This window comes from Leucoraja erinacea, chromosome 9 (genome assembly GCF_028641065.1).
Source record: "Leucoraja erinacea ecotype New England chromosome 9, Leri_hhj_1, whole genome shotgun sequence".
Lineage (NCBI taxonomy): Eukaryota > Metazoa > Chordata > Chondrichthyes > Rajiformes > Rajidae > Leucoraja > Leucoraja erinaceus.
This window is the reverse complement of record NC_073385.1, coordinates 12,969,142-12,983,696: the sequence shown is the minus strand read 5'-3', so window position 1 is coordinate 12,983,696 and position 14,555 is coordinate 12,969,142. Positions and strand designations below refer to the sequence as shown.

General features: G+C 44.0%; 1 protein-coding gene across 1 annotated transcript in view; it reads left to right on the top strand.

Moving 5' to 3' along the window:
* The window catches only part of ahsa1b (AHA1, activator of heat shock protein ATPase homolog 1b), a 37,554-nt gene extending 24,332 nt beyond the window's left edge, over positions 1-13,222 (top strand). Inside the window, exons 7-9 of the mRNA XM_055640169.1 lie at positions 5,103-5,204; positions 10,028-10,079; positions 11,523-13,222. Coding sequence (XP_055496144.1) covers positions 5,103-5,204; positions 10,028-10,079; positions 11,523-11,695 — 327 coding nt within the window. The 3' untranslated portion in view covers positions 11,696-13,222. The remainder of the gene's footprint in view (positions 1-5,102; positions 5,205-10,027; positions 10,080-11,522) is intronic.
* The last annotated feature ends 1,333 nt before the right edge of the window (positions 13,223-14,555 follow it).

Sequence of the window (14,555 nt, the reverse complement as noted above, 5' to 3'; positions counted from 1 at the left end):
TGGAGGTCTGTAGTAAGTGGTGTGTCACGGTGATCAGTGTTGGATGCACTGTTTATTATTTATTAACTATTTGTGTCTGAATGTAGGTGGCCGGGGTTAGCAAGTTTGCAGATGAAAATTGGTAGTATCATGAACAATGAAGTACATTATCTAAGATTACTGTGGGATTGAGATCAACTGGGCCAGTGGACCAAGGAATGGCAGATGGAATTTGGTTCAGATAAATAGGAGGGCAGGACTTGCACATTAAATGTTAGTATTGTGGGGAGTGTTGTAGAACAGAGACCTGGGTGTGCAATTATTGATCCAAGATGGCGGCGCGCACAGTCGCAGCGGCCCCTCGGGAGATAGTCGGAGCTTTTAAAAGTGAGTGTTGTGTGTCTTGTCCTGTCTATCCAAGATATATGTACTGCAGGAACATGCTCCTAAACATCGGGGCAAACCGCGGGAGTAGTAAAGGCGCGTTTTGGTGCGATTTAGACCAAATACGCCGCTATGGACTTCTACTACCGGCTGCGGGGCCGAGCATATCGGCCGCAGATGTGACTACGACCGGAGAGAGGAGGCGAGAGAGGAGAGAGAGGAGGAGGAGAAGACGCAAGCGGTGTGAGAGGAGGCAGAAACGGGGTAAAAGAGCAGGCTCTTACGTGAGGCGGAGACGGGGGAAAAGAGCAGGCATTCACGCTAGGCTAACAGCCAACCCCACCCGACCTGCAGTGCCCTCGCTTCTTCTCTCTAATGTCCGCTCCCTGGACAACAAACTCGACGAACTGCGTCTTCTCAGGACAACATACAAGGATATACGAGACTGCTGTGTGTTTGTCTTCACTGAATCATGGCTCCACGGCAATATCCCGGACACGGCAATACAGCTGGAGGGAATGACATCATTCCGTGCGGACAGAGAGGCAGCTAGCTCTGGTAAGAGCCGAGGTGGAGGCCTGTGCTTGTACATAAACAAGGACTGGTGTGTGAACGCTACGATAGCCGGGAAAACACTGCTCTCCGCTGATAGAATTCCTCATCGTGAAATGTCGGCCTTTCTATCTGCCGAGGGAATTCTCCGTTGTTTTTGTTGTGGCTGTATATGTTGCACCAAGTGCAAATGTAAATTCCAAGGCCAACGAAGCACTGGGAGCCCTGCATGACGCCGTCAGTGAGTTCCAGACCAAACATCCTGATAGCTTCATTGTGGTGGCCGGTGATTTTAATCACACCAGCCTTAAGACTGTGCTCCCAAAATTCAAGCAATATGTGGATTTTGAGACCAGGGGAGAGAACATCTTGGACTTGGTTTACACCAACACCCCAGAGGCTTACAAGGCAGCCCCACGCCCTCACCTGGGCCACTCGGACCACATTTCAGTGTTTTTAACACCAGCCTACAGACCTCTGCAAAAACAAGTCAGAGCGGAGAGAAAACACACCAGGGTCTGGCCAGAGGGAGCAGCCTCGGCACTGCAGGATTGCTTCCTGCACACTGACTGGGATGTGTTCAGGACAGCAGCATCCTATGATGACCTCATCAACATCGAGGAGTACGCAGAGACTGTAACCAGCTACATTGCCAAGTGCACTGAGGATGTCACCATCATGAAAACTTTCACTGCACGTGGTAACGAAAAGCCATGGATGACAGCAGAGGTGCGCTCGCTGCTGAGGGCTCGTGATGCAGCCTACAGAGCCGGTAACACAGCCGCTCTCCGATCCACCAGGACTGCACTGGGAAAAGGAATCAGGGCAGCGAAACGTGCCTTCGCGGGGAAAATCCAGGGACACCTCTGCGACACAGGAGACACCAGGAGGATGTGGAAGGGAATCGAAACATTGACGGGGTACAAGGCAAGGCAGCAGGTAACCGACACGGACACTTCTCTCCCAGATAAATTAAACAACTTCTTTGCTCGTTTTGATGCAGCAAACACCACACCCAAGAGGAGAGCCAGCCCCTGCCTACAAACCGACCAGCCAGTCCTGACCATAGACACAATGGACACACGGAGAATCCTGTCTAAGGTCAACCCGTGGAAAGCAGTCGGACCCGACAACATCCCAGGACGTGTGCTAAAGGAATGTGCTGAGGAGTTAGCAGATGTGCTAACAGACATCTTCAACATCTCCCTTAGTCAGGCCATTGTCCCCACATGCCTCAAAACTTCCACGATAATCCCCATAGCGAAGAAACCAGTGGTTGCCTGCCTAAATGACTACCGCCCTGCCGCCTTGACCCCAATAGTCATGGAGTGATTTGCACGCCTGGTGAAACCCCACATTACTGCCAGCCTCCCCTCATCGTTAGATCCCCTACAGTTTGCCTATCGCCGCAACCGCTCTACAGAGGATGCCATCTCCACCACGCTGCACACAGTAATCGCGCATCTGGAACACAAGAACACATACGCCAGAATCCTGTACATTGACTTTAGCTCAGCGTTTAATACCATCATCCCACAGAGACTTGTGGAGAAACTAACCCTGCTGGGCCTCAACACCACCCTGTGTCACTGGATCTTGGACTTTCTCACAGAGAGACCGCAGTCAGTCCGTGTTGGCAAGAACACTTCAGGCTCGATCACGCTGAGCACCGGCTCCCCTCAAGGCTGTGTGCTCAGCCCGCTGTTGTTCACACTGCTCACACATGACTGTGCTGCCAGATTCAGGGACAATAAAATCATAAAGTTCGCGGACGACACTACAGTGGTGGGACTCATCAGTGGAGATGACGAAACAAGGTACAGGGAGGAAGTAGAACAACTGGTGGACTGGTGCGGCAAAAATAACCTGGAATTGAATGTCGAAAAAACTAAGGAGATGGTTGTCGACTTCAGGAGGGCGCAGCCAGAGCATACACCGCTCAACATTAGTGGCACTGCAGTGGAGAGAGTGGAGAGCATAAAGTTCCTCGGTGTGCAGATAACGGACAACCTCACCTGGTCCAGGAACACCACTGGGACCGTCAAACGGGCCCATCAGCGACTGCACTTCCTGAGGAAACTAAAACAGGCCTCACTCCCCACCAACATCCTCAGGACTTTCTACAGGGGCACGGTGGAGTCTGTACTCACGTACTGCACGTACTGCATCAATACGTGGTACTGCACCTGCAACTGCTCGGACAGGAAGGCTCTGCAGAGGGTAGTGAGGGGAGCAGAGAGGATTATTGGCGTCTCCCTACCCTCGGTACAAGAACTGTTCCAGAGCCGCTGTCTGAAGAAAGCACAGAGAATTGCCAAGGACAAACTGCACCCCCTCCACACACACCTGGATCTCTTGCCATCAGGCAAGAGATATCGAAGCATCAAAGCCCGGACTACGAGGCTGCTAAACAGCTTCCTACCACAGGCTGTGAGGCTGCTAAACAGTCACTCTGCACTCACAGTCACTTGACTTGACTTGACTCTGCGGCTGGCACGGACACTTTAATAACTGGCACTGGCCACTCAAATCAGCGGCCCCGGACATTTTTTTATGATTGGTTTACTGTTTTTAACATTGTGTTTTTTACCTGATTTTAACTATTTATTCTGTTCCATCAGGGACTGGATTGTTTTTTTTAGTGTTATTATGTGAGAAGTGTTTTAAATTTCATGTGCGAGGCTCCGCTATTCACTGGGAAACGTCTTTTCATTTTGCACTGTACTTGTTGCTTGCAAGATGACAATAAAGGTTGATTGATTGATTGATTGATTGAATTATATAGTTCCATGAAAGTGACACAGATGGACAGGATGGTGAAGGGGTTTGGCATGCTTGCCTACACCGGTCAGGGTATTGAGTACAGTAATTGGAACATTAAGCTACAGATGTATAAAGACATTGATAAGCCATAATTAGAGTACGGTTTACAATTCTGATCTTTCTGCGGTAGGAAGTATATCATTAAACTGGAACGGGTGCAAAAAAAAAGAGAATGTTATCGGGTCTAGAAGGTATGAGGTGTACAGAGAACTGGTGGGGGTTCAGTCTATTTCCCCTGATACACAGGAGGCTGAGGGGAGAACTAGCAGGGGTTTATAAAATCATGATTGGCTTACATAAGGTGAATAACGAAATGTTTTTTTCCCCGGGGTAGGGGAGTCTAAAATTAGAGGGCATAGGTTTAAAAGAGACCCGAGGAATCATTTTTTTCCACACAGTGCAGTGCACGTATGGAATGAGCTGCCAGAGAAATTGATAGAGGCAGGAACAATTATGACATTTAAAAGACCCAAGGACATGTACATGGACAGGAAAGGGTTGGAGAGATATGGGCTGGGTGCGGGCAAGATAGAGCCAACTCGGTTCAACAACTTTAGGTGTGGTTGAGTGGGGCCGAAGGGCCTGTTTCTGTGCAGTGCATATTGTATGTTAATTTGTTTTGGTCTTGATTACAGTGTTAGTTACAAAATATTGAGTATATTCAGGTTATTTTTTTTATCAAGAATTGGTAAACAATTGACATTGTAAGATCCTCAGCATCAGAAAATTAAACTATTTCTCTTTAATATACTTGAGTCTAACTTGGTTATTGACGTTGAAGTAATACTCATCCTATTCATAATTAGTGATTTTTGAGAAAGGAGATACTTGCTCCAACACTATAGAGTTGATTGATCTAGAACGGGGGTTGGCAACCTTGTTCTCCATAGGGGCCGGGACGCATGTCTGTGAGCGGATGGCGGGCCACATCTATCACGTGTACACGTGGATCCCGTCCCCATCCCTCCCCGGATGGCAGGCATTAAATCACATGTTCACATAAGGTAGACAAAAATGCTGGAGAAACTCAGCGGGTGAGGCAGCCTCATGCAATCCTTGCATGTCTCACATTCCGAGATTCTCCCACACTTTTGTCAACCTTCGATTTTCCCAGAATCTGCAGTTCCTTCTTAAACGTGTTCACAGAAGGTGCGTGGCTGTGCCGGCGGCTTTGTGCAGGATGGGGTACAGCCAGAGCTCTGACGCACTCAGGGCGGGGGCTTGGCGGGCTGGATAAATATGGGAAACAACATCTGCCTACGGGCCGGATGATTTTGGGTTACGGGCCGCATTCGTCCCAGGGACTGTAGGTTGCCGACCCCTGATCTAGAACATTAACTATATTGACCATCTTATAATTTCAGCTTGTCCAGGCTTTCACACATGCGCCAGCAGCTGTAGAAGCGGCCAAGGGAGGCAAATTTCGATTGCTCGAAGGGAATGTCATTGGAGAATTCTTGGAACTGGTGAATATCTGCCTTTTGTATCCTTGTTACAAGTTGAAACTTTATTCAAACAAAATACAGTCTAAATTAGAAACTGAACTTTTATGCATTGTCATTCTCAGGCTAGACCAGATATGAAGGCCAGACAATTTTCTTGACCTACTTGGTAAAGATAGTCCTGGGTATTTGGTACAATAGCAACTATGATGATAGCACAATGGACTGCTGAATATTTCCCAAGGTTGTATTATAAATTTAAGTTCTTAAATTGCCAGGATTTGAGGGCTTGGGCTTTAGGGAGAGGTTGAGCTGGCTATGACTGAATTCCATGGAGCATAGGAGAATGGGAGGTGATCCTATAGAGCTGTATAAAATCATGAGAGGAGTAGATGGGGTAGATGCACAGTCTTTTACCCAGAGTTGGAGAATCAAGAACCAGAGGAGATGGGTTTAAGGTGAGAGGGGTAGGATTTAATAGGAATCTGAATGACAACTTTTTCACACAGAGGGTGGTGGGTATATGAAATGAGCTGCCCAGAATAGGTAGTAGTTATATGAGAATTTTGCCCGAACAGTCTGTGACCCATAGCACTATGGCCAGTAGTGCTATATTTAAACCCTATAGCGCTGTGGCTGGTAGCGCTATATTTAGAACCCATAGCGCTGCGCGTAGGGATTTATTTAAATCTCCACGCGCTAAGCCGACAGCGCTTTGTTTAAACCTTTGCTCACCTATCCGGCAGCGCTGTGCGTATTACCTTTACATGCCAAGTCTGTAGCACTGTGTGTATTGATTTGCGTGTCATGTCTCGTGCTGTATATTGCTTTACGCGCCAGTCTGCGGCTAATAGCGCTTTGTTCCCGGGGGAGGGGGAGGCTCGCTCTGATGCAGTCCCCTGCCATGGGTTACAGTTTGAATTTGGGAGCAGTGGTATTGGTCAGGACTTACTGCCAGTTATTTCACAGCTGGTTTCTTACCTGTATAAAGGCAGGTGTGTAAGCCATGAGTTTTATGTACAAGAGGGATTCACCGACGAGCTGAGTCGTGATAAGTGCCGCGGACGGAGGCAGAAAGGGAGTTTGCTGCGGAAAACCGGACCCCGCACATACCAAGACAAGTATTGTTTTTGTTCCTTCTTGCCAATAAAACTGATTTATAACCAAACAGGCGAGTGATCCTTTTTCTGTTCTACTAGTCAGATCCTTAAACCTGTTCTCTTGTAACGTTTGGTGTCGTTGGCAGGATCTGGCGAATAGAATAGAAAATGTTTGGTAAAAAAAAATAGCAAATGAGATGGTGCTGGTGCAGGCCAAGCACTCCCGCAACAAACTGCTGCCCTCGGTGCAGTGGAGCCTGCAGCAGGCCGTGCTGCCGGTGGGACTAAGAACCTAGAGTCTTCAAGCTCCTCTAATGCTTTTAACGGGTCACGACGAAGAAGTTTATTGTTGTAAATTTCACTGGAATGGAACAACACTGGCATCTGCAGGATTTGATCGACATGTATTGTTTGGAATATCTATGCGACTGCTATAATTATGCTACATTGGAAGGTCACAGTGGAGTAGTGATGTAATTGCATTATAACACAGATGGCAGCATGCTTTTTCCAGCATCAACAAACAAAACTAGCAGTGTGGGACAGTGAAACGGGTGAAAGAATCAAGAGACTTAAAGGTCACATATCCTCTGTGAATTCCTGTTATCCAGCTCGACGGGGACCACAGTTGGTGCAGGAAGCAATGACGAAACAGTGAAGCTATGCGATATTCGGAAGAAGGCTGCGGTTTATATCTTTCAAAACATGTACCAAATCCTGGCAGCAACGTTTAATGACACAAGTAATCAGATTATCTCCGGTGGTTTTGATGACGGCATTAAGTTTGGGACCTCCAACAAAACAAGTTAATTTGTACCATACGTGGTCATACATACTCGGTGACTGGTTTGACCCTGAGTGGAGTAAAAGAGAACCTCACTGACCACATCCAGGAAACCATAGAGAAGATTTGAAGGGTCGGAGAACAGTACCACGACTACAATCCCACGGGAGTATGGTGGACAACAGTGGTGCACTGGGGACTGACAATCTTGTTGGCCATAATATTACGACGTTGTATGTGTGGTTTGGCAACACGACCGCGCGGACTTTACTACAGCCTGTGGGCCGGATGTAACGAGGTAACGCCTGCGGGCCGGTTGTGACGGTAACCAGACTGTTCGAGGGGCGGAATGTTGTACGAGAATTTTGCCTGAACAGTCTGTGACCCATAACGCTGTGGCCACAGCGCTATGTTTAAAGCCGTTTATGTTTTATGTTTAAAGTCCAGTGTCTAAAGCCCATGGTGCTATATTTAAACCCTATAACGCTGCGGCCAGTAGCACTATAGTAAAGCTGCAGCTGACAGCTCTTTGTTTAAATCTCCGCCGACAGCGCTGTTTAAACCTTTGCTCTCCAAACCGGCAGCACTGTGTGTATTACCTTCACACGCCAAGTCTGTGGCGCTGTGTATTGCTTTACATGCCAGCCTGCGGCTGATAGCGCTTTGTTCCCAAAGGGAGGGGTCCTCACTCGGATGCAGTCCCCTGCCATTGGTTATAGTTTGAATTTGGGAGCAATGCTATTGCCCAGAACTTATTTCTACAGCTGATTTTTTACCTGTATAAATGCAGGCGCCAGTAAGCCATAAGTTTGTTTTAAGTACTAGAGGGGTTCACCGACTGGCTGACTCACGATCACGCCGCAGACTGAGGCAGAGAGAGGTGCTGCTATAAACCGGACCCCGCGCATAGTAAAACTGATTTATAACTAAACAGACGAATGAGATCCTTGAACCTGTTCCCTTGTAACAGTAGTTGAGGCAGAATTTATAAACATTTAAAAGACATTTAGATGGGTACATTAATAGGAAAGTTTTAAAAGGATATGGACCTAACACAGGCAGGTGGGACTAGTGTAGATGGGGCACCTTGGTTGGCATGGGTAAGCTGGCTGAAGGGCCTGTTTCTGTGCTGTACATCTCTTGAGTTTTCAAATTTGTGTTTGAATTTCATTAAGATGGTGGACACCCCACTGAGCTTGAAATGTAGTATATTATGTTGGAAGAGGTTTGTGACTTGCCATAATGGCTGAAACATAGAAAATAGGTGCAGGAGTAGGCCATTCCTGCTTTTTCCCCATATCCCTTGATTCCGTTAGTCCTAAAAGCTACAGTGCCCTCTATAATGTTTGGGACAAAGACCCTGCATTAATTTATTTGCCTCTGTACTCCACAATTTTAGATTTGAAATAGGAAAAAATCACGTGGTTAAAGTGCATTATACGTTTTGGTTTAGAAATTACAGCTGCGTTTGTACATAGTTCCCCCCAATTTCAGGGCACCGTAATGTTTGTAATTGCTCAGATGTGTTTAATTGCCTCCTTAATGCAGGCATGAGAGCTCTTAGTACCTAGTCTTTCATCCAGTCTTTCCATCACCCTTGGAAACTGTTATTGCTGTTTATCAACATGGGGACCAAAATTGTGCCAATGAAGGTCAAAGAAGCCATTATGAGACTGAGAAGCAAGAATTAAACTATTGGGAGACATTAGCCAAACCTTAGGCTTACCAAAATCCTGTTTGGAACATCATTAAGAAGAAAGAGAGCTCTGGTGAGCTTACTAATTCCAAAGGGACTGGCAGGCCAAGGAAGACCTCCACAGCTGATGACAGAAGAATTCTCTCTATAAATAAAGAAAAATCCCCAAACACCTGTCCGACAGATCAGAATCCCCAGAACACCTGTCCAACATCAGGATATTCCGAGGTGCCTTCACTGCTTTTTTGACCAGTACCCATCTGCTAACTGGGACAAGTGCCAAGGGTTGCAATTTGGCATGTTCAACTGGACAACACTCTCAGTAAATGGCTGTGGAAAGTGAGGAAGATTGTCTGAGGCTCCAGCAAGATTTCGATCAGATAGAATGTTGGACAGAATGTTGGCAGATGGAAATTAATCCTGACAAATGCAAAATGATGCATTTTGGGAAGTCGATAAGTGTAAGAAATATGCAGTAAATGAAACTGTCTGGTCGATGATCAGAGGGATCTTGGAATTCAAGTCTATAGTTCTCTGAAATTTGCAACATGGGTAATCAAGTCAAGTCAAGTTTATTCGTCACATACACATACGAGATGTGCAGTGAAATGAAAAAGGGTGGTTGGGTGGTGTAAATGACTTGCTTGCTGTCATGGGTCAAGGCATATTTATTAAAATCTGACATATTACAACTTCACAGAACATTGATTAGATTGTATTTGGGAATGCTGTACTGTTCTGGTACCATACGATGGGAAAGGTATGGCTCTGCTGGTGACAATGTGGGGATGTTACCATGATTGGAGTACTTTTATTATGAGGAGCAAAGGTAGCTGAAGGATGACCTGACAGATATCTGAAACTCCGACAGATCATTTTCCCATTGTAGGGTTATAAACTGAGGGCAAAGGTTTAAGCTGAGAGGAAGTTTAAAGGGGAAGCGGGGAATATTTATTTTACAGTGGTTGATAACTGGAACTTGTTGCCGGGGGAGGGGGGGGATCGGATACCATCACCAGGCCAAAAAGACATTTAGACTGGGACTTAAATGGACAAGGCATGGAAAGATATAGTCCTAATGCAGACAAATGGGATTAGTATAGATAGGGGAAAAAGGCTAACATGGACAAGGTGAACTGAGGTGCCTGATTCTGTGCTACAGAACTGTTTAAAATGTTTGCTATTAGTGCAGTAAATTTGGTAGTGGAGGAGAAATAGGGGCTAATAGTACAAATATTGTAACTATTGGTTTAATTTTGCTTACTAGGCTTCCGAGCAACGGATTGTTATGAAGTGGAGGTACAAATCGTGGCCAACTGGTGAGTCTCTCTGCAGCTTTTAATTGATGAATGGATGTTGTGATTTGATGTTAGCTTTCAAACTTCTTAATTGGATGTCATGTGCTCAAGCCTTATTTGCAGATTATGCTTATTTGCTACTACCTGCAGTGATATCAAGTTTTGCATTCAACATGGAAAGGAAAAATTCATGCCTGTTAGACTACTTTTCTAAATGTTCTAACAAGGTTAACGTTACCTAACATATAGGGAAGGGTTGTTGTGCATGGGAAAATTTGTGCAATGGATTGCCATGTGATTAATTAAATAACATCATTAAAATGTAACCAAATTTTGCATCAAAATCTGGGTGGGTGAAGGGAGTTGGTTAATAAGGGAGCCCATATTTCTTTGAGCATTGGGAATAATCCAACAAATTACAGGCAGATGAGTCTTGCACCTGTGGTGGGGAAATTATCGAAGCAGATTCTCAGGGATAGGATTTACTCACATTTGCAAAAGCTTGGTTTGTTATTGTCAACTGTACTGTGGTTTTTGTTGCGTGCCATACTGTCATCACAAAGATTATACATAATTACAAAACTGGCCACAGCATACAAATACAGGGTAAAGTGTATGTCATTTAGTGCTAGATATGGTCTCCAATGAGGTAGATAGTGAGGTCTGTCCACTCACCAGCATTCTGGCTGATGACAGGAGAAGAAACTGTCCCTAAATGTGGAGGTATGTGTTTTAAAACTTCTGTATATCATGTCGAATCGGAGAAGAGAGTTACTGGGGTGAGATTGGTCCTTGATTGTGCTGTTGGCCTTGCCAAGGCAGCGAGCTGTGGAGTTGATTTGCATGATGGTCTGGGCTACATCCATAACTTTGCAATTTCTTGCGGTCTTGGATGCAACTATTCCCAAACCATGCGGTGATGCATCCTGATAAAACGCTTTATATGTTGCATCTGCAGAAGTTGGTGAAGGCTGTTGGGGACTTGCTGAACGTCCTAAGCCTTCTAAGTTAGAGGCATTGGTGGGTTTCCTTGCCCACTGCTTCGATGTTGCTTGTCCGGGACACTGGTGGTAATATTCCTAAGAATTTGAAGCCTTAAAATAAATAAATTTAAAGATTAAATGAAGTTTGAGATGCAATGATGGGATTCTATCTGGATTTCTGACCCAGAAACTTAATTACTGAGATTGGAGTGAAAATATCCTAATTTCTTTTGTTACATACTTTGAGAAATACAATTTCAATAGCTTGCTCTTTAGCAGTCTTGATCGGCACCTTAAATTCTATCCATTTGCAGCTTTAGTAGGATTTAATGCTTGACAAAACTGTTAGCTCTTACTGTAATTTATTGTTATTGATTTGTTATAATTGTGTAGCAACTCGCAATGTACACGAGTTGGTTTAGTAGCTGTATTTATTTTGGCAGATAATTTTTGAGTTTAATTGTTCCTGGTTTGCTTTCAGAACATTATGCAACCATTACGCTGACATTTACGGGCAAGAAGGATGGAACGGAACTTCAAGTAGACTGTCGAGGTGTTCCATTAAGCGAGGCAGATCAGACAAAAGCAGGCTGGCAACGTTATTACTTTGACGGCATTAAGCAAACTTTTGGATACAACGTACGACTGTTCTAATGGGATAGTTCCTCAAACCCTGAGATAACACATGATGACAGAAAAGCTTTAGATTTTTGTTCATTTCACTGTTCTGTTCATTCTTTGTTTACAGTCCAGCCAACCTGCAACTATGATAGGTTTAAAGTATTCATTACCAGTGGAATGTTAACCAGCTGTTAAATTTCAATTCAGTAAATCTTGGCTAAGAATTGGCACGTGCTGTGAAATTTTAAGTTCAGTTACATCTAAATTCACTCTGGTACTAATGTATAAAATGCCAGTTGAGTGTTGAATAGTAACTGCATTGTTCAGTAAAGTTTTGGGCCTCTAATGAATTGATCAATGTCTTGCATGAAAGATTAATTTCAGATTGGGCAAAAATTCTCTAATTACCCATCAGTTCTTCCATGTCTTTCAATTCATCTCCAGTGCACCTAGCACAGTTAGTACCGGACCCGAAGTTCCATGGCTATTCAGAAGTTGAACTCACCAGCCAGCTTTGTATCCAATGTTATTCTGAAATTTATAATTGTATAAAAGCTAGGAGTGCAAGTCAAACTAAATATCTTTTCTTTTTTTCATGCTCCTTTGAGCAGCTGGTGTAGCATCATTTTCAGCTGAGTCTTGAGTTTCTAGCTTTGAACAGACCACTGTCAAGAAATTGAGATAAAATTATTGCTTTCAAAATAGACTGGTGTCTTTAACTAAATGATCCCGTAAACTATGCTGCATTTTCCTAAAATCCTGCTTCATTATTGCGTGGAATTAGATTTAGCTAAGCAAATTCTATGGTCAGTGGAAATTCTGCAGAATGGGATGCTTACCATTTTCTATAAAATTGCTGTAATCTAAGCTTGTTAATAAAAGAATCAAGACAATAGTGCTTTGGTGTGGGACAAGGCCAGGTTTCTCCTAAACCTGAACATTAGAGGGGAGATGAGAGAGTGATTAGAATTTAAAATAATATGGTTTTACTGTTCATTTACTTCTCCTGCTGGTTAATTGGTTTTCCTTGAACTGGGATCCTGCCTTATAATTCTGTTATTTGTTTAAAGCCTTGCTTTCCTAAAGATTAGACAAAGTTCAAATGACGTCTAATTTGAACAAAACAAAAACAGCTATTTAACTGTCCTAATCAATAAAAAACACACGGCCACCCAAAGTGGTTGGGATTTAGAATTTTCCAGCTGTGTTTTGCCATGGGTTAAGTCAATTACATTGAGGAATAGAGAACATGTCTTTTGTATGGAGTAGACCACTTGGGCCAGATAAACAGCACCATTTGAAGGAGCTAGTGTGGGATCTTTCCATTCTTGACCCAAGTGACAGTAATCAAATATTGCTTTCACAAAATGTCACGTAGCTATTTATTTGTAATGGTACTGAGCTGATCAAACTACACGTAGATATCTTGTGCCTTTGTGGGACTAAATTTTAAGCTTGATCTGTTATGCGGTTTGGGATGCTTGACTGGCAGACAATTGGAGGCTGGTCGTCTATCCCCATTACTGTCACGTTGCTTTATTAAATACAATTTCTACTTAACCTTTCTGCCTTATTTTTTATCTATGGTTTAGTTTAGAGATGCAATGTGGAGACAGGCACTTTGACTGACACAGTCTGTGCTGACCAGAGATCCGTGCACACTAGCACTATCCTACACACACCAGGGACAATTATATCGTCAATTAACCTAAACCCTGAATGTCTAGAGTGTGGAAGGAAACTAGACCTTCCAGAGAAAACTCATGCAGGTCACGGGGAGAATGTACAGATAGCACCCGTCGTCAGGATCGAACACGGGTCTTTGGTGCGGTAAGCCAGCAACTCTGCTGCCTTATTGTGTGTCTCATTGTCAAGTTATGGAAATGTAGGCAACTGCCACGTATCCCCAGGCAGTATATTAACTAAATATCAAGTTCTCTTGTTTCAAGTGATTCAACTGTGTGTAACGTGGACATTTAACTTCAACATTGCACCACGGCAAGGTGATAGAGGAAGTGTCTACACCCCATTATCTCACTATGGACAAATAGGCTGCTGCTCCTACAATTCAAATACTGGGCAATAAAGCATGCTGCACCTACACATTTTCTTTAGAATGAAACCTTTGCTGGAGGTTGTAGTGTTTAATCAAGCAAGCACTTCAAACTCAACTATGATATGCAAAATAAAGACATGAAGCCGTTAATATAAGGCAGGTTCTTTTTACATTTTAGTCCCATATATGGGACAAAGTACAATCAAGCACTCTACTTGAATGCCAACCCATACTACTTGAAGAATTTAGGTACGTTTTCACAAACCAGCATTAAGATTCCAGTTAGTTCTCCAAGCAAGCTCCGTTAGGAGTTTACATCGAAAATTTTTACTTATTTCCAAGCATCAACATTGAAGAATTTAACACACTTTCTAAATCTTAAAATCAGTAAATTAAATTCTGAATTTCTACAGTTGCAAGATACTTGTCCAGCTTTAAAAAAAATACTTATGAGACCCAACGGTAATATTTTGAATGCAGAGTGGAGTGCAGAAGACAGGAATGCAAAGGGGGGCAGTTTTATTATATTAAATTGAACTTGTCCTTGTGGATGCAGTTTAACATAGTACCTGTACACCGTTTATCTGGCCATTTCCCTCCACCAATGCTGCTTGACTCACTGAGACCCTCCAGCAGCTCCCTGCCTTGTTACACACGACTCCAGCATTGTGAGTCTCTTGCCCGGCAAAGAATAATCGCAATTTCATACTAACACATCAGAAGAACAAATCGACAAAGATTTGGCTTTTTATTCAAATAAAATTCTGTGCAAAGGGACTATTACTGAAGAGAAAGCATCAAGAATCATGTTGCAATTTCCCAAAACTGGATGACAAG